Source organism: Rhinolophus ferrumequinum, chromosome 21 (genome assembly GCF_004115265.2).
Source record: "Rhinolophus ferrumequinum isolate MPI-CBG mRhiFer1 chromosome 21, mRhiFer1_v1.p, whole genome shotgun sequence".
NCBI lineage: Eukaryota > Metazoa > Chordata > Mammalia > Chiroptera > Rhinolophidae > Rhinolophus > Rhinolophus ferrumequinum.
In genome coordinates, this window is record NC_046304.1 from 4510898 (window position 1) to 4535046 (window position 24149).

Consider the following 24149-nt stretch of genomic DNA (forward strand, 5'->3'; position numbering starts at 1 on the left):
TACACAAAGGTTAGTTAGATACAGGTAAGTGGAGGAGCCAGGGCTCAAGCCCAGAAGCTCAAACTCCAGGGCCCACGTTCTTCTCACCTTCTCTGTTCCATACTGTTTCGTGGTGTCTGTTTTCCTCCCATAATTAAACCCTCTTTTGTTTACTCGAGTGCTCCTGGTTTGCTCTTCTTAATCACTTTTCACCTCTTCGCAGGAGCACGTTAATTTTTTTCAATTGCTTCTAAAATTTAAGGTACAAATATAACACTATACAGGAAAACATATTGTAAGACAAACAAAATGCACCATAGAATAATAAAGCCCCTCCCCCAACCCCGCCTTCAGGACACGGATGCTGGTGGGAATGACACCTCTTAGGTAGCAACAATATCTCCACGTGACAAACCACAAAGCTTGCATCCTAAAGCCAACTGCAGAACCGGGCTCCTTTCCCAGGGGGTATTTCGCTCCAGCTTGGACCAGTCCCCGCCCCAGTCCTTCCATCCAGCTCCGCCCCTGGCCGCCCCGCCCACTTTCTCGCTCCGCCCGTCCGCCCTCCGTACCCCAGACCACGCACTCGCCGGGCCCCCCGGCCGTCCCGCCCCGCCCCGCCGTCGCCCCGCCCACTCTCTCGCCGTGTCCGGGATCTCGCCCCTGTGGCACACTCGCCGGCACTTGCTCCTCCTGCGAGGCGCCTGGAGGTGGAGGTGGGGCCGAGCTGGGGCTCGTACTTTGGCTCCTTCTGGCTTTTGGTGGCCAGGCCGCGTCAGTTCCAGTCCCCGCCCGGCGGCTGCCGCGCTGACGTGGTTCCCGGAAGTGGGGCTGGCGCGGGGCCGCCATGTTGCAGCAGGTAAGGGGCTGTGGCGCGGGGTGAGGGTGGGGGGTTCGGCTTGGAGGATGGGTGGGTGGGGAGAGAGTCGAGCGTCCCGGGGCTGTTGTGTGTGCGCCCCGGCTCGCTGCCCGAGTCCGAGGAGGAGAAGGGAGAGGGAAGGGATAGGGGACGGATGGCCCTGGACCGTCGTCCGGGGGCGCCGCTGGGCTCTCTGAATCCTCGGGTGGAGGGTGACCCCCACTGCGTTGAGGGGGGAACAGCTTCCGGGTGTGGAGAAGCGCGTTGTCAACACACGCGGGACGCTGTGTGGCTCCGGTGCCGGGCTGCAGAAACGCTCTCGTGTGAAGTTGCAGTGGTCTTTTAAACTGTTCGTGGACAGGCGAGTGGGAGGGGGAGAAGCCGACTCCTCGGGGTGCGCTGCGATCCTGTCGTAATAGGGGGCACCACCAGGGCTTTGTGTTCAAGTTTCCGTCGCCAAACCTGACCTTGAATTGGTGGTGGTTAATGGTTGGTTCGTGTCGATGGCCGCATCGGTGCCCAGAGAGTTAATTACAGCCCACAAAGTTACAACTAGAGATTAGTAAGAAGAATTGAATCTCTTTCTATTAAAATTGCTGTGTATAGTGCACTTTAACTGAAATTATCGTAGGTACTTTTTTCTTACTGAGGGATTACTATGGCCCTGGGATGGGGCTGTGAACAGTACGTATGTCTTGCCCTGAATTGCCCGGTGAATTGGAGGGTGCGGGGGGATGGGAGCTTGTCGAGGGGTTGAGGTGGTGAGACGTAAGAAGTTACATAACCAAAGATTTTCAGAGAATGATAACAAAGATAAGATGACGTAATAGTACGTAGCTGTTAATAGGACAACTTTAGGATTTATGGTCAGAAAAGACCACCCTGTGGAGGTGACTTGAGTGAACAAAATCCAGCGATGGTTAAATTAGGCTTTCTGAACTTGCTCCCAGCCTGAAGGAGGCTGGGAAAGAGCACACAACCCTACTGACTGTTCCCACTTTAAGTTTGGGGCCCTGAACCTCAAGTAAGCCCTTCATACTGGCAGGCGGTCATCACTACGTTTCCATTGTTCTCTCATTCTCCCATCCTCCTAGGCCACTACTAAAACTTCTCTATCTTCAAACTGCCAACATTTCTTCCTTAACTTCTCTCAGCTTGTTTCACTGAGAAAATGGAAGCCATCAGAAGAGAATTATCACACCCCTTGCCATCTGCATCTTTGCCCTAATTCCCATATAGCCTCCTTTTTGTTATAATTGAGCTGTGTGTGCTCCATTCTCAGGCTGTGCCCTTTTCTTGTGCACTGGCTTCCATCCCTTCTTGCCTGCTGGAAGGAATTATTGGTCCAGCAATTCTCCCTTCTCTCTTGGATCATTTTTTTTTTCCTTTTTGTAAGTGTGGTTACCACAGCATGCAAACATGCTTTACTTGCTCCTATCTTACATAAAAACTCAACTCCATATGCCCTTTCAGCTATCACTCCATTCTTTGCTTCATAAGAGATTTATCTACACTTGTGTCTTAATTTTGTTATTCTGTCTTCTATCCATTCTAGTCAGGCTTTCTCCCTCCTTCCCCTGACATACTGAAACTGCTCTTATTGAGATAACTGATGATGACCTGTTAAAAATAGTGGTCACTTTTCGGTTTTCCTCTTACTTGTGAGCAGCATTTGACACAGTTAATTGGATCTTCCTCCTGGAAACACTTTCCTCACTTGGCTTCCAGGTGCCACCCTTTCCTGGGTCTGCTCATACTCCTTAGCACCCCCCATTGCTTATTCCTTCTCAACTTTCTGACCTGCAAATATTGGGGTGCCCAGCACCTGCCTTTGGCGTCTTCATCCTTTTAGCTGCTAAGGACAAGAACTTTGGAATCTTCTTTGACTCCTTTTCTCTTACACCCACATTTAATCTATCAGGAATTCCTGTCCGTTGTACCTTAATATGTATTTGGAATCTGGCTATTTTTCACTCCCTCCATTGCATCCACCTTAGACCAAACCGTTACTACTTGGCTTCATTACTGGAGTAGTCTCCTCCTGATCAGCTTTGTGCCTTTATCTTTCTCCCTTCCCCCCTTACCTGTTCTTTACAAATTAATGCAGTAGCCAGAATTTTCCTTTTAACATGAGTCAGAACGTGTTAGTCCTATGCTCAGAACACTCTAATGTTCCCCACCTTACTCAAATTTTTTTTTTTTTAAGTTTTTAATACTAGCAGTTTGAACTTTGTGTCCAAAACCAAATTCCTGATTTCACCCTGAAATCTGTTTTGCCCGTAGTCTTCCCCATCTCAGTAAGTGCAACTCCAGAGTGCAAAGCTATTTGTCCTTTTTCCTGTTTCTGGCTGTATCACTTAAGACAGTGCCTGGCACATAGTGGACACTTAGTATTTATTAAATAAGTGAGAAGAAGCCAGTTTTTCAAAGAGCAGGGCAAGAGAAAACTGTTCTAGATAGAATGAACCACAAGTGGGCACAAATTTGGCATGTTTAAGGAACTGAAAAGGAGGCCAGTCTGGCAGGGGCTTAGTTACTGTATAGGTTTCCTATTGCTGCTGTAGCAAGTTATCATAAACTTAGTTGCTTAATACAAATTTATTATCTGAAAGTTCTGGTGATCAGAAGTCCAAAATGAGTCTTCAGGGGCTAAAATCAAGGTGTTGGCTAGGCTATGTTTCTTCTGGAGGCTCAAGGGGGAGAGCCAGTGTTCTTGCCTTTTCCAGCTTCTAGGGGCTGTCTGCATTCCTTGGCTCATAGTTCCGAACTCCATCTTCAAAGCCAGCAGCATAACGTCTTCATATTTCTCTCTCTCTGATCTCTACTTTCATTGTCTCATCACCTTCTCTGACCTCCCATGTTCTTACTAGGACCATTGTGATTACATCATTGGGGCCACCTGGATAATCCAGGATAACTTCTCCATCTCAAGATCCTTAATTTAATCACTTCTGCAGAATTCTTTTTTGCCAGGTAAATTTACATATTCACAAGATCCAGGGATGAGAACCTGTTCTTTGGTGGAGTGAGAGGAGCCATCATTGGGCCTAACACAGTTAATGGAGGGGGATGGCCTGAGACAAGGTGGGCAGGGGCCAGACTGGTATGTCATGATAAGGAGTCTATTTTTCAGCCAAAGTGCTGTGGGTTTTAAGTAGGGGAATGATATGATCTAATGTGAAAAGGTCACCTTGGCTGCTGGATGGAGATTGGAGTATTGGGACGAAGAGCCGAAGGCCTCAGCATTTCATTCCATAGCATCATACAATAGATCTCAGTTCTTCGCTGCACATTATTGTCATCTAGAGAGCTTTAAAAAATCCAGATGCCCAGATCTCACCCCAGACAAATTACATCTGAACCTCAGGGTGGGACCCAGGTATCAGGTTTTTTTTTAAATAGCACTGTAGGTAATTTCAGCCTGCAGTCATGGTTGAGAAGCACTGGTCTCGGATCTGAATCCATTTTACGTTTTAGCTTTAGTTTCTACTCCACTTTTATGCTTCACTTACTCAGTGGGCTCCTTGGCTGTTTATACATTGTGTGTTCTCACTTCTGTTCCTCTAGTTAACGGACTAGAGTGAGCAGGAGGTCTGCTTGCTCTGTCAAGGCCCAGCTGATAAACTCTCCTTCAGGAAGCTTCTCCACAGCCTCTTCCTTACCTGTTTGCACTTACATTTTTCCTGGCACTGATCACAGTCTGACACGTATTACAGGTGACTGCCTCCTTTGTGTTCACTCATGCCTTCGACAAATGCTTTATCGCCTGGCCTGGCACTCTGCTTGACACTAGGATTTATTACAGTGTAATGGTGGACCTTGCTCTCCAGTAGCTCAGAGTCTGGATGGAGTAGGGTAGACTTGCAGTAAGAATATCCTGAGATAATTGTTCAAATGGAGATTTGTTCAAGTGCTGTGGGAACAGGAAATGGTATGCCTGGGGATTTCCAGGAAAGTTTCTCAGCTATGTCAGTATTTGAGCTGAAATTTGAAAGATGATTTGGTGTTTGCCTGATGGTGAACTATGTCGGGGACAGGGAAGGGAAGAACTTTCTGGTGAGAGACAACATGAAAGGCAGGTGGAGGGGAGAGAGCATAGTGTTTTCAGAACCTGCAGTGACAGTATTGCTGTAATATGCAGTGGGAGGAAGTGTCAGAAGGTAAATAGGGGGCATCACATCATGAGATCTCCCACGCTGTGTGTGAAGGAGTTAGGTTTCACCCTGCACACGTAGGGGCACCAAAGGAAAACCTGGGCGGGGGAGTGACATGGCAGGATATCCATGTTAGGAGGATTACTCAGTGGATACGAGAGGCTGGAGTAGAGTTAGGGTGAGACTAGAGATGAAAGCAGGGAGGCTGGTGAGTGGCTGGCACTAGTGAGGGTATGAAGAGCAGATTCACTGTGGTTGAGCTGAAGGTGAATTGCAGTGAGTTGAGGTGTGATCCATTCTTAGAAGCCTAAAGTTATGGAAGGAAGGAAGGCTATGGGAAGAAAAGTAGAGGATAGAAGGGGAGATTCAAGATCAGGGCTTTTAAAAAATCTTTTCCGTGCTATGAAGGACACCTGAAGAAGTTTATATGCTGATTAGAAAGATCCAATAGAAAGCTTTGAGGATACAAGAAAGTGTAAATAAAGGGAAAATTGATGGAAGAAGTCCCCAAAGAGGCAGGAAAAGAAGTGATTCCGAGCACAAATGGTTTGCTTTGCTTTGGATAAAAAGAGAATTGTGAGAAGGGATCAGGGAAACAAGAATGCAGTCAGGTGATTCTGTGAAGGAGCCAAAAACGTTTGGGTAACCCCTGGGAGCCTCAGCGTTCTCTGTGACTTAACGTCATTTGCACCCTGGTGCTTTTCTCCCACGGTGGTTTTTCTCTGCGGCTTGGGAAGGGATGGAGACAGCAGGGACTTGGATTACCACGTGGGGGTTTTGCCAGGTGATTGGGGTGTGGTGACGGAACTGCGCATGCATGCCCTTTTCATAGGTTATGAATTCCAGATGGCTGTGACCATGACTTCATCTTGTCTTCCATTTTGGTAGCGTGCTGCCCTGCATGTAGTGGGCATGCACACTGAATGCCAGTTTGCTTCATGCATATTTAATTTTCCTATTAGGACAGTAATGATGACACTGAAGATGTTGCACTGTTTGATACGGAAGAGGAAACAGCTAACAGACCAAAAAAATCCAAAATCAGGTATGAGGATAAATTTTAACACTTGTGTTAGTCCAGTGCTGTTCTGTCCATAGATTGGTGCCAGCTGATGGGATTCAAGGCAGAGTGGTCATGATGTACTTGTGAATGTTGTGTATCACTAGTGTGACATTTAGTCTGAGACAGGTGACATTTCATGTTTTCTTTGGAAATAACTGGCATAGGGAATTTTTTACTCGACGCTTGACTTTTCAGATCTGCAAATCCAATTATGTGAACACTGGTGTGTTAATTCTAGCTACTGTTTATAAGAATTTACCATTTCTTTGTAGATAGTTTCTGTAGATACATTATACTTTGATTCATTATGCACATTTCAGAATTGCATCTTTTTTGTATAAACTAACATGAAAATATCAAGCCAAACATATTTCTATTCCAAATTTAAGTTCTCTCTAAAGAAATTCACTTAATGAAATCAAATTCTACCTAAACCTTGAAAACATACTGAGAGATGCCAGTCACAAAAAGACCACACACTGTACAATTTCATTTATGCAAAATGTTCAGAATAGGCAAATTTATAGAGACAAAAATACATTAATGGTTGCCTAGGGCTGGAGAGGGGTGGGGTTGAGGTAAATGCGGAGTGACTGTCAAAGGGTACAGGGTTTCCTTTGGGGGTAATGAAAAAGTTCTAAAATTGATTGTGGTGATGGTTGCACAATTCTGTGAATATACCCAAAACCATTGAATTATATGCTTTAAATAGGTGAATTGTACGGTATATGGATTACATCTCAATAAAAGTCTTAAATAACAACATTGATGAGTACTTTGTCATAATGCCTAAAGTGACTTCTGAGGACCTAGAAATTATTTTTTAATGATTTTTAGATGTATGGAAAATAGGATTCAGTCCTAAGACTGTGGTTTCCTTGTTTCTCCAAGCTTGGTAAAGTTTCCTGTTATGTATGAGGTATGATCAAAAAATATGGTGAATGTTTAAATAAAATTTATTATAGTAAAAGACACATTGACATTAATCTCTCTCAAAATACACCCCCTAGCTTCTAACACACTTATCCCATCGTTCTTGCCACTTTCTGAAGCAGTTCTGGAAGTCCTCTTACGTGAGTGTCTTTAGTTGCGCTATCGTGGCTGCCTCGATGTTCTGAATCGATTCAAAACGTTTTCCTTTCCTGATCATTTTGACTTTGGGGAAGAGCCAGAAGTCTCACGGTGCCAGATCCAGTGAATAAGGTGGATGAGGACACACCATAATGTTTTTATTTGACAGAAATTGCTGTACCAGAAGTGATGTGTGACACGGAGCCTTTTGTTGTGATCACAAAATATGGTGAATGCTGCTGCCGAGTGCCATCCAATGGAAAGGCAGGGATCTTCAATACAGGAAGCGGCACATTAAACCTTAGTAACAGTGTGACAAGTTTCAACTTGTTTGGTGCAGTCAGTCGGGTGTGAGCTATGGTTGAAAGTGTGTTTTAAAGTGCCATAAATCATCCTCCATTATGACAATGCTCTGTGTCACACATCGCTCTGGTACGGCAATTTGTGTCAAATAAAAACATTACAGTGTGTCCTCATCCACCTTATTCACTGGATCTGGCACTGTGAGACTTCTGACTTTTCCTCAAAGTCAAAATGACTATGAAAGGTAAATGTTTTGAATCGATTCAAGACTTCAAGGCAGCCATGATGGCGCAACTAAAGACACTCGTGAAAGAGGACTTCCAGAACTGCTTTAGAAAGTGGCAAGAATGATGGGATAAGTGTATGCGAAGCGATGAATATTTTGAGGGGGATTGATGGCAAATGTGTCTTTTATTGTAATAATTTTTTTTATTTAAATATTCCTCATATTGTTTGATCACACCTCATATTTTGTGAAAGTATATTCAATGAGGTGTTAAAGTCATGTTTACATAGTGTATTTGCTGTGACAATAGGGCCCAGTCAAATAATGATACTTACGAAAAAAGAGAGGTAGGCGGTTTGCTTCTTACTCAAATCATGTCTTTTGGTTTGACCAAACTGCATGATTATACTATGGCTGAAGCATTTTTCATCTGCATCCATAGTATCTGTGTAAAGTATAATTGCATTTCTTGTTATGTTTTGGTTTTCAGACACCCAGTGGCATCATTTTTCCATTTATTCTTTCGAGTCAGTGCAATTATAGTCTACCTTCTCTGTGAATTTTTCAGCAGCAGCTTTATTGCCTGTATGGTGACAATTATCTTGTTGTTGTCATGTGACTTTTGGGCTGTCAAGGTAGGTTTGATTGTTTATATTTTGAAATCATATTTAATATGATGAGATTGAATAATGTATTAAACAATAAACAAAATGACACTTAGCATTTTGGATTGGCACTGATATATCTTTTTGTTACCTTAGGGTTAAAGTGCCAGGTATATCAGATCACATATTGGTTATTATACTACTCACTTGTGTGTGCCTTATGTCAGCCTACTTCAGCTTTAAAATTAAGCAAATGTGACTAGCAGCTACAGACCCTACATACTGCTTCTAATCCATACCACTGGTTTTGCTTCAGCGTCACCTCCAGCTGTGTTTTGTGTTTCTAGATAAGACCCCAGGATAGTTTGTTCACAAATAGTTAAGGAGTACCCACCATTTGCGAAGGCTCCTGTGTGAGTTCTAGGGCAGTATTTCTCAACCAGGGCCAAGTTTTGCCCCCTAGGAAACGTCAATGTCTGAAGACATTTTTGGTTATCATAACTGGGGTGGGGAAGGTATGCTATTGGCATGTAGTGGGTAGAGGCCAGGGATGTTGCTAAACATCTTAAGATGCACAGATAGGACAGCCCCCACAACAAAGAATAATCTAACCCAAAATGTCAAAGTGCTGAAGTTGAGAAACCCTTTTATAGGGGATAGAAAGGAGTGTAAGAAATGTTTTCAAACTCAAAGACAATGATGAGTAGAGAGATGAATAGATAGGTAGAGATAGAGATAGATAGGTACATAGATAGGTGGACATGTGATGAAGTAACTGTCAAAATGTTAACTGTAGTCTCTAGGTGGTAGGTATATGGATGTTCACTTTAGAACTTGACTCTTCTGAGTGTTTTAAATTTTCATAGTATAATACAATGATGGGAAAAAGTGAAAGGCCCCTCGCCCCCCAAAAAAGCAAAAGCTAATTTTGGAATTTCAGAGGCACATATATTGATTAAAAGAACAGTTAAGATGTTACAAGTCTGTTCACACCCACCAGACCAGCCATTTTTAGATCTTTGATTCTTACAGATAACAGAAGTGGGTGGCTTGGTGGTAGCCAGTTTCCATAGGTCAGGAAAGGCTGATAACAACCTAAAGGTCTGTTATTTTTAGGCTTTTATTTTGTAGTCTTTGGCTTGTTTTTCTTTGAATTTCTTCTGTTGCTTTATGCTCTAAAGTGTTTACCATATCCTGATCACAGTTTTGTTTTGAGGAATGTTTTCTTTTTGTTGTTAATATAATTTCTGTTTAGCCAGATAGAACACGGCCTTTGGTCAGTTCTTCTTGGTAGTTTCCAAACTCTTATAATTAAATAATGAAATCCTTCTGGGTGTAGGGTTTTAAAAAATGTGGCCGAAAAATACATCTTCTGATAAACTGTTTTTCTTTTTTTTCTTTTTTTTTTTAACAACAGCTTAAAAAATGTCACCCTTAAAGTCAAGATGGGGATATTATTAAATGAAACTTGGGAAAGTGGGTAGGCAGTGGTCCGAACCAGTTAGAACAGAGATGTGACATAATTATTATAGATCTCAATGCTGCTCTTCCATCAGTGTTTCCTTTCCAGGGCCTATTTTTTTTACTTGCACAAACCAAAAATACATGAGTTGCTTTCTTCCTACCCCATATCCAGTTAATCACCAAGTCCCATAAATCCATAGATTTTACTTTTTCCCTTAGGGCTTCCACACTTACTTTTTTCTACCTGGAATGTTTTCATTTGCATATAACCTTAACACAGGGATTCCTTTTTGTGCCGTGAACTTCTTTCACAGTCTCATGAAACTGAGTTATCAAGAGAAGAGATACAATTATTTAAAAAAATAGATAAATAAAAAGAGAAAATTATTTTTAAAAATTGAAAAGTGGGGCTTTTGGTTTAGTCTTACTCTGACAAGTAGAGTAAAAAAAGGTTAAATACTGGTTTTAAAACTTTAATGGTAATTATTAGTAAAATTTAAAATAAGTTGTGTGTGTTCCACCACATTGGAGAAGATAGGAGGAACTAAAACATAGTTCATATAGTAAGAGAAGGAAACAAAGCACATGTCAAGGAAGCTTAAATATCACAGGGCATAGTACAAGGTGATAGAAGTAGTAGCAAATTGGTTATAGCAGTAAATGTAATTTGATTAAAGTCTCTTTAAAGATAAGAATTGTAAGATTGGGTCAAAAATCAAAAGTCCAGCCAAAAAGTTCTAACTAAAATTATGACATTTAAAAAAGTACAAAAAGGCAAAGATAGCATAAGACCAATTCACACAAAAAGAAACTTGGCATTATAATATCATTATTAAACAAAATAGAAATGAGAGTAACACAGCACTCAATGAAACAAAAAAGGTCATCTTATGAATCACACAGTAAGGCTCATTCACAGAATGACATTACATCAAACTATGTGTGGTGAAAAAGTGTTACACGCTAGGAGAAGATAGAGGGAACATTACTGTGATAGGAGTTAACAAGCCACTGTCTTTGACAGATCAAAGCAACAAAAAATAAATTAAGGTCTAAAGGATCTGAATGGAATAACAGGGTCACTTTTAGTAGCTATATTTGAAACTTTGTTGTCTAGGGATAATTTAATACTTTCTTGTTAAGTTCCTGTGCAACATTTAACAAAAATTGATTAAATATCACTACAAAGAAAATTGAAATAAATTGCTCAAAGCAGCTACAGTTTCTAGTCCAGTGCAACAAAATTAGAAATTAATATAAAATGGTTGTCAAAATTGGAATTAAAAAAAAAAAAGCCGACCTGCTAAATATCTTGGCTTAAAAAGAAAACAAAAACTGTAAATACGGGATTATTTATACCTAATGCCACTGATTATGTACACACAAACTTTTGGAAAGTGTCTAAAGCTGAATTCAGAGGACAAATAGTAGACTAAAGGCTTTTATTATTAGAGGTCTGGAAGTTTCAAAAACAAACAGTAAGCTTGAGAGAAATTATGAAAATAAATTAATATTGATAAAAGCAGAAAGTAAAGAATTGGGAAATGGAGGTGTTTGAAATATTCTAAGAGCTGTTATTTAAAAATGCCAGTAAAATAGACCTCTGGCTCGTCTCTGTCTTTGCCAGCTCTTTTTTTTTTTTTTTTTTTTACTTAGCCTTTAAAGTGTTAGCATTTCTACAAAATGAATTTTGGTCTTTAAAGTTCTTCCTTTTCTTCTGTATTCCTTTTCTAAGCAGTGCGATCTGTGCTTCTGGTTTCAGATGCTTATCTTTAGGCCAGGCTGATTCCCAGATCTTTATCTCCAGTCCAGGTTTGTCCTCACAGCTCCAGACCTATCCATCTGTCTTCTTGACATTTTCACTTGGCTGTCTTGAAGACTTCTCAAATTCAACATGTGTAAAATATCCTTATCATCTTCCGGCCCCAGAATGCTGCTTTTCCATCAGTGTTTCCTTTCCAGGGCCTACTTTTTCACTTGAGCAAACCAAAAATACATGAGTTGCTTTCTTCCTACCCCATATCCAGTTAATCACCAAGTCCCATAAATCTATAGATTTCACTTGCTTCCTTAGGACTTCCCGTGCCTGCTTTTCTACCTGGAATGTTTTCATTTGCACATAACCTTAACACAAAGGATTCCTTTTTTTGCCATGGACTCCTTTTACAGTCTCATGAAGCGGAGAATAATGTTTTTAAGTACATAAAAAAAAATATGTAAGATCACAAAGGAAGTCACTTATATTAAAATATGATGAAGACATGAAAAAGACAAATTTCTGATTTAGTGATATGTACTTTGTTAGTGCATTAAGTAGCAAGATCTAGCAGCAGGTCTAATTACTTTGAAAGCATTAATGAGCATAAACAATATTTTGTGATTATCTGCAACAAATAGTTATGAAAAATACCTGTGGTTTTTATTGTGACAGTATCACAGGTACTGTTATTTCTACTGTGGTTGTCTACATTCATAATTTAAAGATATTTAGCCAGAAGTTAGTGAAAATATAGAAATGATTCTTTCTCCGCACCCAAGTTCACAGAACCACTGTATTTATTAGTGGACACCACTAATTAAAAATACCAGCATTATCAATTCCTGCTTACCCTTTAAATTTCATTCCTTATGTTGATTCCTCAGGGAGACATTTTCTGATTCCTGACTAGATCATATTTCCATATTAGACCCTTAAGATGTCCCACACTTCCCCCTCAGTACTTACCACGGTTGGTAACGGTACACATACACATTGGTTGGCTGCCTCTCTTCCCCACAACACTTGAAGCTCCATGAGAACAGGGAATGTATCTGCTATCACCATTTTATCACCAGCACATAGTAGGTGCTCAATAAATACTTGTTGAGTAAATAAACATTAGGAAAGCTATCAAAGTAATTTGTTATGTTAATAAGAAAAAAGAGCTTGGTACAGTTGAGGTACTAAGTCCAGTACCTGTAACCATTGTCTTAGACATTTGGGCTGCTATAACAATACCGTAGGCTGGTGGCTTATAAACTACAGGAATTTATTTCCCAAGTTCTGGAGGCTGGAAATGTAAGATCAGTGTTCCATCATGGTTGGCTTCTGGTGAGGACCCTCTTCCAGGTTCCAGACTGCCGAACCCCCCTTGTATCCTCATGTGGTGGAAGCAGAGAGAGGTTGAAAGCTCTCTCTTGCCTCTTATAAGGGCACTGATCCTGTTTGTGAGTGCTTCAGTCTCATGACCTTGTCTAATCCTAATTACCTCCCAAAGGTCCCCTCTCCTAATAGCACGTGGTGGGGGGTAGAATTTCAACATATAAATTTTGGGGGAGATACAAACATTCAGTCCATAACAACCATCTTTAGAGATACACAGTTGTAAAATATATGTAGCTATAGTCAGGATATAGATAGGAAACATAGGTCACAGTAGCTAAATAGCAAGGGGTTTAGGAACACATTAGGGAACTGGAGAAAGGACGAGTGCATGAGGGAAAAGAGAAGGGTAATGTTTATGGATATGCTTACCCTGTCACCTCCACCTCTGCTGGTCCTGCCATTGCCATTTGGTTTGATCTTTTGTCCAAACCTAGTACGTAATAGGTCTTTAACTGAATATTATGGACATTAAGCTGATGCTGTTGTGTTTGGGAAATGTTACACTAAGATGTGACCTTATGGTAGCTTTAAATAATGTTTTTAAAATGTGTGTGTGTGTGTATTAATCTTTACCAGAATGTCACAGGTAGACTAATGGTTGGCCTACGTTGGTGGAATCATATCGATGAAGATGGAAACAGCCATTGGGTGTTTGAATCCCGGAAGGTAAACTGCCTCTAACCTCCAGTCCCCCCCCCTTTTTTTTTTAGTGTCTTCAATAAAATTATGTGTAGGTTACATTTGACTATTTAAGGATGAAGTATTCAAGCTTAAAAGTACTACCCCAAGTCACTGGGTGTGTCAGCACTAAACCAGATGGCGTTCTAAAACTTACTACATTTTTCTGGCTACTTCAGACTAGAAACAGGTATGGACAGGAAAGAAGCCCCAGAGAGTGGACTTTGGGTTCGACTTTATACAGTGTGCTAAGTTGCCTCTGAGGGGCTGCTGATGAAGGATCTCTTTCTGATGACCTTCAGCATTACGTTACCTGGCCTCATATGACAAGCTTCCGGCTTGTTCTGTCCTTCCTCCCATGGTCCTCTTCTATTCAGGGGCAGGAAAAAGAAAGAGAAGGATTACAACTGGATAGAACATCTGAATTATTTAGAGCAGTCTATTTTTAAATTATGCCTTCAGGAGCCCAGGGGGCCATGGTCTAGGGTTAGCTGCTTATCTTAGTGAACATTCAGTTTCCCTGTGGAAATCCACTTGGGAGGCAGAGCACGAAATTTTTGGAGACATTAATGATGAAATTGCTTGTCTTCTGCTTGGAAGGGCCTTGACGAGTACTTCTTAGAAAGCAGCATTGTACTCAATGAGCCCATATTCCTTTATTTTATAAAATCTACCTTGGAAACCTTTTCAGTTCCTGGGTTTTGCTAAGTCATTGTCCAGAATCCCTTAATTCCATTCCTTTCTCTGGTCCCTGACTTGACCTTTTAGGATGACTATAGCTTTGATTTCCTTGATCCCTACCTCGGAGGAATCATTCAGAGCTTCCTTATGAATAAGCAGTGTAAGTGCAAGAAGAATTGAATAGAAGCCTGTCAGAAATCACCCTTACACTGTCCACTCTGCCCTGAAAGTGCAAAATTCTTGATTTAAAACAAAGTATATTAAAACCAGTTCCTAAAATTATAATAGTGGTCGATCTACTAACTTTTTTAGGGAGCAGTGGGTTCTAACTTAGGACTCGGGTTGTCTGTATTAATTTATTTGAATTGAGGGTAAGTTGTTTTTCATTAAAAATGCTAAACTTTTTATTATTGGTTATTAAATTCATATTCTTTTGTAGGCATCCTCTCAAGAGAATAATCCTATTTCAGAGGCCGAATCAAGAATCTTTTGGTTAGGACTTGTCACCTGTCCGGTGCTGTGGGTCATCTTTGCCTTCAGTGCGCTCTTCTCCTTCAGAGTGAAGTGGTTGGTGAGTATAAGTGTGGAGCTGCTGAGCAACCCATTAAGATGTCTAATGGGTAATCATAACAAGCAGCCATCAGGGTCAACGTTAGAGACTTACCTTGAATAGGCAGCTTCATTATGTATTTCCCAAGTTTGGTTTGGTTTCCCAACTCTGCTTTTTAAGTACTGCAAGCAGAGTCCTGTTACAGACCCCGTTTCACCAGTTCCCCAAGCACCTAGCAGAATTTTGACTTAGCCTACCTTGTATAGAGATTACCTTATTTATCACGTTATTGTCTTGTTGGATGGGGATGTTCAATAAACTCCAAACAAGTTTAGCTTAGTTTGTAACTCACAGAGTGGTCTTTTTGAAAGTACTGGTTGGTAACCTGTTCTGTCTGTCCATTGCTTATGTAGTAAGTCTTCCCAAAGCTTAGTGGTCTAAAACATATCCAGTCATTTTATGATCTCACAGTTTCTCTGGTTCAGGAGCTTGGAAGGGGGCTTGTGTGGAGGTTCTGGCTTGGGATCTTACACAGTTGCAGCTAGAGAACTGCCACTGGGGCTGGTAAGGCATCTCCCCTCTCTTTGCGAGGTTCCATGGCGTCCTACGTGGGCTCAACACATGGCTAGTTTGGGCTTCATCCTAACCTGATGGTTTCATGGCAGTTAGACTGTGTACTTGCAGGGTCACAGCTCCAGGTCACAATCTGAATTCCCTTTTACAACTGTATTAGTTTGCTCGGGCTACCATAACAAAGTACCACAGACTGGATGGCATAAACAACAAAAATTTATTTTTTCACAGTTCTGGAGCCTGGAAGTTTCAGATCAAGGTGTGGGCAGAGTTGGTTTCTTCTGAGGCTTCACTCCTTGGCTTGTGGGTGGTCGTTTTCATCCTGTGTCTTCACGTGGTCTTCCGTCTGTACATGTGGGTGTCCTCATTTCCTTTCCTTATGAGGCCATCAATCATTGGAGTAAGGCCCACCCTAGTAACCTCATTTTATTATAATTACCTCCTTAAAAACCCCATCTCTAAATGCAGTCACATTCTGGGATAGTGGGGTTAGGACTTCAGCTGTGTCCTCTTGGGGGACACAGTTCAGCCCATAATAACAACCTAGCCTCAGAAGTCACTGCATCACTTTGCCCACCTCTCCACCGTCAGGAGAATGGGCATTAGGCTCTACACCTTAATTGTGGGGGGAGGGTGAGTAAGAAAGTTCTAGAAGAGCACGTGGAACAGGAGGTACTGTTGCTACCATCTTTGAAAAATATAATCTGTTACTTGACCCAAGCTGTGAGCCTTATTCTTTTAATTATTGAGTTTGTCTTACTTAACTATTGATATCAGATATATTTTGGCCTTAATGCTTTTTATCCCTATTTTTAATACTTCCTTATCTCTGTTTTGCTATATAAGTTCTCTTTTTCTTTGTGCACACACATAAATGCTTTTCCTTTTGCAATTTGAAAGGTATATTGTCTAGTTTTTCTAGTAGTTATCTTTATTGCATGTTGGTACCATACCCTGTTTCATGAATCAGGAAATGTATTTAATAATATCTATTGATTTCCTGCTATGAAAGACGGTAAAGTTAATACTCATGCTTTCTCCCACCTTTCCTCCCTGCTTCCACCTCTGCATTTTTGTTGGATTTTTGTTGGTTATACAGTTGACCTTTGACCATCATGGGGGTTAGGGGTACTGACCCTCATGCAGTTGATCAGTGTAGAACTTTCGACTCCAAAAACTTTACGACGTAGTCTTACTTTAGTTATTTTAAGCAATGTACTTAATTAAACCTGTCTATTGATTTACAGACTCTGTTTAGAAAGGGAATGAAATAAATACTCTTATACTCTCTCCTTTGTTGCTTCCCTGTTTATCACCTGAGTTTTGTTTGTTCCAATATTATTTTTATTGTCAAGGTTTATAACACCTGTTGAAATGCTATTTTTTACTGGTTGTTCAGTCTTTGATATACAGTATTTTAAAGTATATTGATTTAGTCTTTTTATTGAAGCTTTTTCTTTTATTTCCTGGTTGGCTGTATTTCATTGTTAGGTGATTTTTTAAAAATCCTTGTAGGTGTTATTTTCCTTTGGCTCTAAGAAAATGACCCTATTGACTTCATTCTTGTGTGACGACTTGGCTAGGTTAATATTCTTGGGTCACAGCTTTCTCTCAGCATTTAGAAGACATTCCTTCATCATTTTCTTATTGGAATTCTGTAGAGAAATCTGATCCATGTAAGTGAGTGAATCATTTTTCTCCCTGGACAAATAATTTTATTATTCTTGAAGTTTTAAAATATAACCAGAATGTCTTTGTGTTTACCTTTTTCTATATTAATTTTTCTGGAAACTGTGTTCCCCTGTAATATGCAGGCACAGGTTTTGCTTTGGATCAGGAAAATTGTCTTCTGTTAAAGTCTTTAAATTTATTTATGTTCAATTTTTTTTTTTTTTTTTGCCTTCTCTCATTCTGAGGTATCATTTATCTCTGTGTTGGGTCATTTTAATCCATTCTCATCTACCATCTTTAATTGCTTTGATCGCTCATCTTTTCCTTTCTATTTATTTATTCAGAAAATAATTTTAAGAGTCGGCCATATGCAAGAGCTGCTTGACGCACTGGGGATAATGTTAGGGGCCGATAAACAAGGTAACTGCTTTGATAGAGCTTCCATTCTAGTGGATCAGAGTGTAGACAGTCAGTAAATAAGCCGGTGGGCGGGCGGTGGGCGGGGGCAGGCATTCAAATTTGAAAGATAATGGTACAAGATAAGTGGAGAGTGCCAAGGGGAAGAACAGCGAGTTACTTTAGATTGGGTGGTGAGCAGAGGCCTCTCTCTGTATTTTCTTAGCTCTGCCAGCTTCATTTTCATCTCCTGTTGTGTTATCTTACTTTCATTCTCTTTGAATTCTTATCTCTAGGTTCTTCCACAGGGTGAAGTATTCCCAGGAATGCTTTTATTTTGGTGGACTGTATTTCTTTCAGAATAGATTCTTCACCTATCTTTTGCATATTCTGTTCCTTTCTCATTTTCATTTTTTGCTATACTTTTGCATAGATGCCTTTTCCTTTTCCCCTCCATTTTCCTCCTGCTTACAGTGGCAGCTCTGTCCATACCTCTTTACGCTGGTTTGCTGTGGGTGAATTCCCCTTGACTGCCTTCCGGTGTTAACCTTGAGATACCTGGGCTCTGCTGTGAGCTCCAGTTTGAATGCTGTCTTTGGTGGCCTGAAGGCGCAGGTGTGGGGAGGAGGACGTAGCCGAGCCTCTGGCTGCTTTGGCTGGCTTGTTGGGGTTTTGCCTTTTATGTTGTGAAGTTCCTGTTTCCTGGTTGGGTGTGTACTTCTCTGGTTCTGCCCTCCTGCGTTAGGTCATTCGTGAGGACCTGGAGCCTGAGCAGCCATCTGGCAGAGACAGTCCAGTCTTTCTTTAGCAGTGCTTCCTCTTCCCTAAAACAGCAGGGAAGGATATGTGAAAGGTGGTTTGGGCTCCTGTGTTCAGACCACAGGGTGGGAAGGTGACATCACCCAGGCTCTCCATGATTCTCTTCCCACCCTCTGTTCTCCCATAGTCATCAGCTTGATGATTGGGTGTGCTTGCTGTCCTCCTCCTACCCCATCAGGAAGGCATTGCCAGCAAGCTGTTGGGGTTTTCCTGCCTCTATTGGGTCTTTATTGGTGGTGGTGGTGGGCGGGGGCTTCTGCTCTCATGTCTGTTTCTGCATTTCTCCTTAGGGCTCTCTATATCCTCTGGCCTTCTGAGCTGTTAGGGGTGGTGATTATTAGTGAAATTTCTCTTGAGGGCTTCTTTATAGAGTTAGGAGCTGTGCAGAGTGACACCAGCTGGCTCCTTCTCTGATGACCAGCCCTTTTTTAATATTTATTGGTATCAGCTTATTTGCCTTTTTTTTTAAAATCTGTTTGCTATTTATATATTGGGAGGAGGGGTCTTGATGCATAACTTCACTACAGCATTGTAAACCAGAAGGCTGCTTGTTTTAACTTACAGATAAATCCATTTTACGGTTTGTTGCCATTGAATAACATTGATGCTCAGTCTGCACTCAGCTTCTCCTGGCCTGTTTGGTGCGTGCATACCCAGGAGTGCATGGGAAGTTGAAGGAAATTTATTTACGTGAAGACATAGTTCTATGTTTATTTAGCTAACCAGCAATCTTATATAATTCTAATATATTTATTTCTGTGAAACATACGTTTAGAACAGAAAGTACAACTCCACTTCCTTTACTAGGGATTTGAACCTGTTCCTTAATTAAACATTTGAGGTCTCTAACTTAGGATCAGCTGTATAGCATGTTAAGGAGAGTATATCTGGATTGGAAAAAGATAATTCTGCTTAGCTGTCTAGCTTTTCACAGATGTAAATGTTTCTCAGGTAATTCTTTTATTGGTACATGAGCTAATGAGTTGTTTTTTTAAAGAACTGGTTGGCAAACTATTGCCTGTAGGCCAGATCCAGCCCAACACCTGTTTTTATAAATTTTTATTGGAACACAGCCTTGCCTGTTTGTTTATATATTGTCTGTGTCTGCTTTTGGGTTTGAATGGCAGAGCTGAGTATTTGCAACAGAGACCACATGGCCCATGAAGCCTAAAATGTTTATTGTCTGACCCTTTACAGAAAAACTTTGTCAGCCCCTGTTCTAGAATATTTAACCATGGGATCCCCTCATATTGTCCTAATTAACTTTATTTCTGTAGGCTGGAGTTTCTTATTCTCAATCCTTAATGGTCTTAGTGGGGTCACCTATAGGATCCCTGATATGACCACAAGGAACCTCTCTGCCAGGGTGCGTTTCCTCCTAATGCCCCATCCCCCACCAGTACCCTGCCTGTCACAGAAGACAAACACCTGTTGATTGCTGCCTCAAGGCACTGGTTTGCTTTCTCAGAAGCCTGTTGACACATTAGCATAGAGCAGAGATTCACCTCTGCATGCTCTCAGTTTATTGAACTTGATCTACTTCTTGACCATTCTTTTGTAATTCTTAAAGGGATAATTAACATTTGAGCCTCTTTTGAGTCTCTCTTACTTTTTTTCTACCTTGACTCACCCATGGAAAATACTAGAATGATCCTCCCACTGAGTCCCCAGGGGCTAGCATGGTGCCTGGCATATAGCATATGTGTTTAGTAAGTATTTGTCAGGTGGGTGATGTAGTACCTTGTGCAGAACATATGTTGGATAGGTCTGTTCTGGCAAGTGAAGGAGTCTTATTGGCACACCCTACTTTGCAGAGCATCCTTTTCTCTTTCCCGTGGTCGTCGCCCTTGTCTCATTTATGGCATAGAGAAAGCTGAATCGATTTTACCTCAGTGATCACTGATTATTTTTCTCTTTCCCAGGCAGTGGTTACCATGGGTGTGGTGCTACAAGGTGCCAACCTATATGGCTACATCCGGTGCAAAGTGGGCAGCAGAAAGAATTTAACCAGCATGGCTACATCTTATCTTGGAAAGCAGTTTTTAAGACAAGTAAGTGTTTTCTGGATGTGAGAGTAATTTTGATGTGGTCAGCGACTAATGCAATGATTTCTAACTCTTGTAGAATTTCATTTTTATGAAATACTTAAAAAAAGTTTTTTAAGGCACATACTTAGTTATGAGATGATAGCTATTTTAGTTAATTTTTGGAGGCTTTTAGGACATCCTAGAAATGTATTGTCAGCGTCCTGAAATTATTTTAAAAACAGAGAGATAAACTACAATTGATAATTACTTATTTTTAAAAAATTACCTTAAGTTCAGTTGCTTTCCATTAATTCTGGGACTCTCACAGTTTCGAAGAATGAGTATATGGTTTTAGGGTTTATAGTAAGGACAAGTAAAAACAAAAGAAGACTCTAATTAAAGATTATTTAAAAGTACTCAGATTTTTTTTTTTTTTTAAAGAACATACAAGTTTTACTACATTTCCCCAATATGAAGATTTAAATTAGCATTTTCAGTGGGATAAGTAATAGTCATAGGCAAATAGTTATTGGGAAAAATTGATTAGGTCTTTGTTTCCGTGTAGTAGGTTGGGCAAGTTGTACTGGACAGTGAGTGGTTCTCGAACTTGAACATGCATCAGAATCACCTTGAAGGCTAAAACAGATTGCTGGGTCCCACTCCCACAGTTCCTGTTCACTTGATTTAGTGGGGGGGTCTTATGGCTCTCAAGTTCCCAGGTGGTGCTGATGCTACTGGTCCAAGTATTGCATTTAGATAAGTAAAGCGCTGGGAGATTAAGTGACTGCTCAAGGATACCCAGCTAACAAATGGTACAAAATTAGGGTTTAACCCAGCTCTCCTCTTGAAATTCATTGTTCGTTCCATTCTACTGTACAATTTGCCGTGTACAAAAGGTAAAAAGTAGACAAAAGGAGTATTCTTGGGGGCGGGACGTGATTCTGCTCCTGACAGGGTTTTTGCTGTGGTCCACCTTATGATGGTTGTCACGTGTGCACTTAATAGTTTTCTCCTTAGGATTTTCAGTGTTTCTGAAGTGGGGATGGACACTGAATACAGTAGAAGTTGAATGTTGAGCTTGACAACATGGATGGGGTTAGTTAGGCTTATGTGGCCCCCAGTGAAGCTCTGCTAAAATGGGACTGCCTGGCTGGACATTTGGGTGGGTCCATTGATTTACTTCTCCAGCATGTTTGTAATTTTTGACATAACTGAGCCATTGAATGTAAGTTAATGTAGTATCGGTCTGAATGTTTCCCTAATGCTTTGAAATCTGGTATGTTAAGTAAAATAGCTTTTCATATTAAAGCGTTCTTACTCTTTTGCAGAACACTGGGGGTGATCAGACTTCCTGAAGAGAGTGAAAGCCTGTGTGTTCTGTTACATTGGGGAACAACTGACGAGATTCTTGACTCTGAACCTTCTAGAACTCAGTACATGTTGCAGAGAGGAGGGTTGGGTTTGTTTTTCCATTTTAAAATTTACTTAAGGAAAAAAAGGAAGATTTTTTTTTTCCATATTTTTTATTTTCTTTCTAGCATTTGGGGTTTGAAGGTATGACGTTGCTAGAAACATTGTCAGAATTTGGTTCCTGGGTATATAATGTGTATGCACAGTCATGTAGTATCCATATAGCCCAAATTAATGAAAGTGTTCGTGTTCATGTACACACATAATGGAGACCTTTGCATTTTGATCCATAGAACATAGAAGGATGTTATTAAACTATCTCAAAACTGTGTGTGTTTACATATTATTTCTGTAGATTATTTTCAGAAGAAAGTTTTTGCTTCCCTGGTAACAGTGAGCACTTTGGCTTATGTGTAAGTTAGAAATAATTTTTTATTTTACAATTTAATATATACTTCATTATGAAACTTCTTATCCTAGGCATTCACAGGCAGGTAAAAACCAAATTTGGGTCAGTGGGTGAACTAGTTTCTAAAATTTTGTTTATTTTTGTTTGTAACAAGTCATGTATTTAAGGTTCAAATAATATAAATGGATTTTCATAGTTTATGTTTAAGGGATACCTAGAGATTGCTGCTGTTCTATTTATTTTTTTTGGAAAAGGTAGCTGGGCTTGGTTTGGAACTTCCTAGGAGAGCACTAATGGTCGTTGGCCTAATGAAATCTATCTTTTTTCCTGGAAAGAGTAGTATTCTTATGTATTAGTGGGAATAATCATTTTAAATACTTGGCATAAGAAATGCCTAAGACACATTTTATTTTATGAATCTATTTTTTTTCTTGCTTTAATGGGAGTATTGTAAATCATGCCTTTGTATTAATGGTATTTCCTAAAAAGCAATATATGTAATAATTACAAACTATTATAGACATCTGTAAATTCTGTTGTAGGTATACTGTAAACTTTGTTGGAGTCTTAATCAACAGATTATTTTGTGAATGTATTTATACATTGTTAAAAATTTTTTAAAGATGTTTTGTTTAATTAAATAAGTGTCTTTTTGGAGTGATAGCTTTGAAGGTGCATAACTTTATATTTGTATAAAACTCTACTGTTTACAAAGCACTTTGACATGTGTAATCTCATTTGATCCTCACGACAAATCTGTTTTGTGTGATGCCTGTTTATAGGTGGTGAAACGGACCTTCAGGCTATTGAGTAACTTGCCCAAGGAAACATATGTTACAGGAAGACCCGTCAGGATAGTTTACTGTTTTTAGAGGAAATATTTGTCTCTAATGTCTTTTCCTTTCTTAAGAATTACTAATTTATTAAGTCATTAATAAGTGCTTGTTTGCCATTTTACTTATGCTAATCTGGTGAGGAACTTGATGCTGCAAAAAGACATGTTATTATTTTGAAAGCTCTAACCTGGATCTTTAGAGTTGAGAGTCTTAACAAGGTGTCCCTATACACATTGGGATAGGTTTTGATGTAACTATGTTATTTGAACCCACAATCCTAAAAATCAGATATTCATTGAATTTTGGAATTATGCATGTGGCAGGATTTACCACTTAACCTTCCAATATCCATTTTTTTCTTCTTCATGTTTCCCACTTATTAGCTGGGACACGGCAACAAAAACAGCGTTTCTTGCTGCATCTTGGTGTGGCCATGTGACTGAATTCTGGCGAGTGGGTACACTTCTAGGAAGTATTCCTAAAAGGAGGGGCATACCCATCTCCTCCACTTTTTACCTTCCTGCCAGCTGAAATGTAGACACCACAGAGGAGCTTGAGCCCGCCATTCTGGAATGGGGCAGAAGCCTCATTTTGTGAATCACAGAGAAGTAAGGTAGAGATTGCGTTCCCTCTCATGGGGGTAGCAGCCTTGAACGGCTTATCTAAAGTTTTAAGTGAGAAACGAACCTCTTTCTTGTTTTAAGTGTTATTGTTTCGGCTTTTCTGTTGCTATAGCCTAACTGAATTCTTATCAGTACAGTGTATTTTTAGCATCCCCTGTAATTCTTTCCATTATATAGTATTTTAAGATATATAATAATTCAGTAAATACATATTCAGCTGTGCTAACTTTTGCCGTAGTTCAGCGAAATTTCATACTAGTGGAACTTTCTTCTAAGTCTTGGGTCAACACTTAATATCTATAGTAAATAAAGCAGAGGTGCTCTAGTGGAAACAGATTAGAGGGTCTGGAATCACCCTCTCAGCCCTAACTACTGATTTCCCAGGAGCCTCCAGAGCCACTGTTTGCAAACCACTGCTAGGAAAGGTGAAACCAAAGTCTGTTCCTGGTTTTGAAGAACACAGTTTCAAATTGTATGTTAAATATACTTTTCAATTTAAAATAAAATCCAAAGAATATCTCGTTCTTGTAAGAAGCAGGAAACACTCCTTAAAACCTTTATATTGTTCTAAGGAAGAAAGGAAGAAGCGTATGTCATTTCCTAAAGG

General features: G+C 40.3%; 1 protein-coding gene across 1 annotated transcript; it reads left to right on the top strand.

Moving 5' to 3' along the window:
- Positions 1-564: 564 nt before the first annotated feature.
- On the top strand, positions 565-22003 carry TVP23C (trans-golgi network vesicle protein 23 homolog C). The gene is made up of 7 exons (XM_033090941.1): positions 565-838; positions 5955-6037; positions 8146-8290; positions 13446-13535; positions 14668-14799; positions 20160-20288; positions 21593-22003. Exons 1-7 carry the CDS (start codon positions 827-829, stop codon positions 21617-21619), a joined length of 618 nt encoding a protein of 205 aa, XP_032946832.1. The 5' UTR covers positions 565-826; the 3' UTR covers positions 21620-22003.
- The last annotated feature ends 2146 nt before the right edge of the window (positions 22004-24149 follow it).

Excerpts from the sequence above, each read along its gene's own strand:
- TVP23C (XM_033090941.1), top strand. Across the intron at positions 6,038-8,145 it reads CCAAAAAAATCCAAAATCAG|ACACCCAGTGGCATCATTTT; the intron begins GTATGAGGATAA and ends TTTGGTTTTCAG. Across the intron at positions 20,289-21,592 it reads GAAAGCAGTTTTTAAGACAA|AACACTGGGGGTGATCAGAC; the intron begins GTAAGTGTTTTC and ends ACTCTTTTGCAG.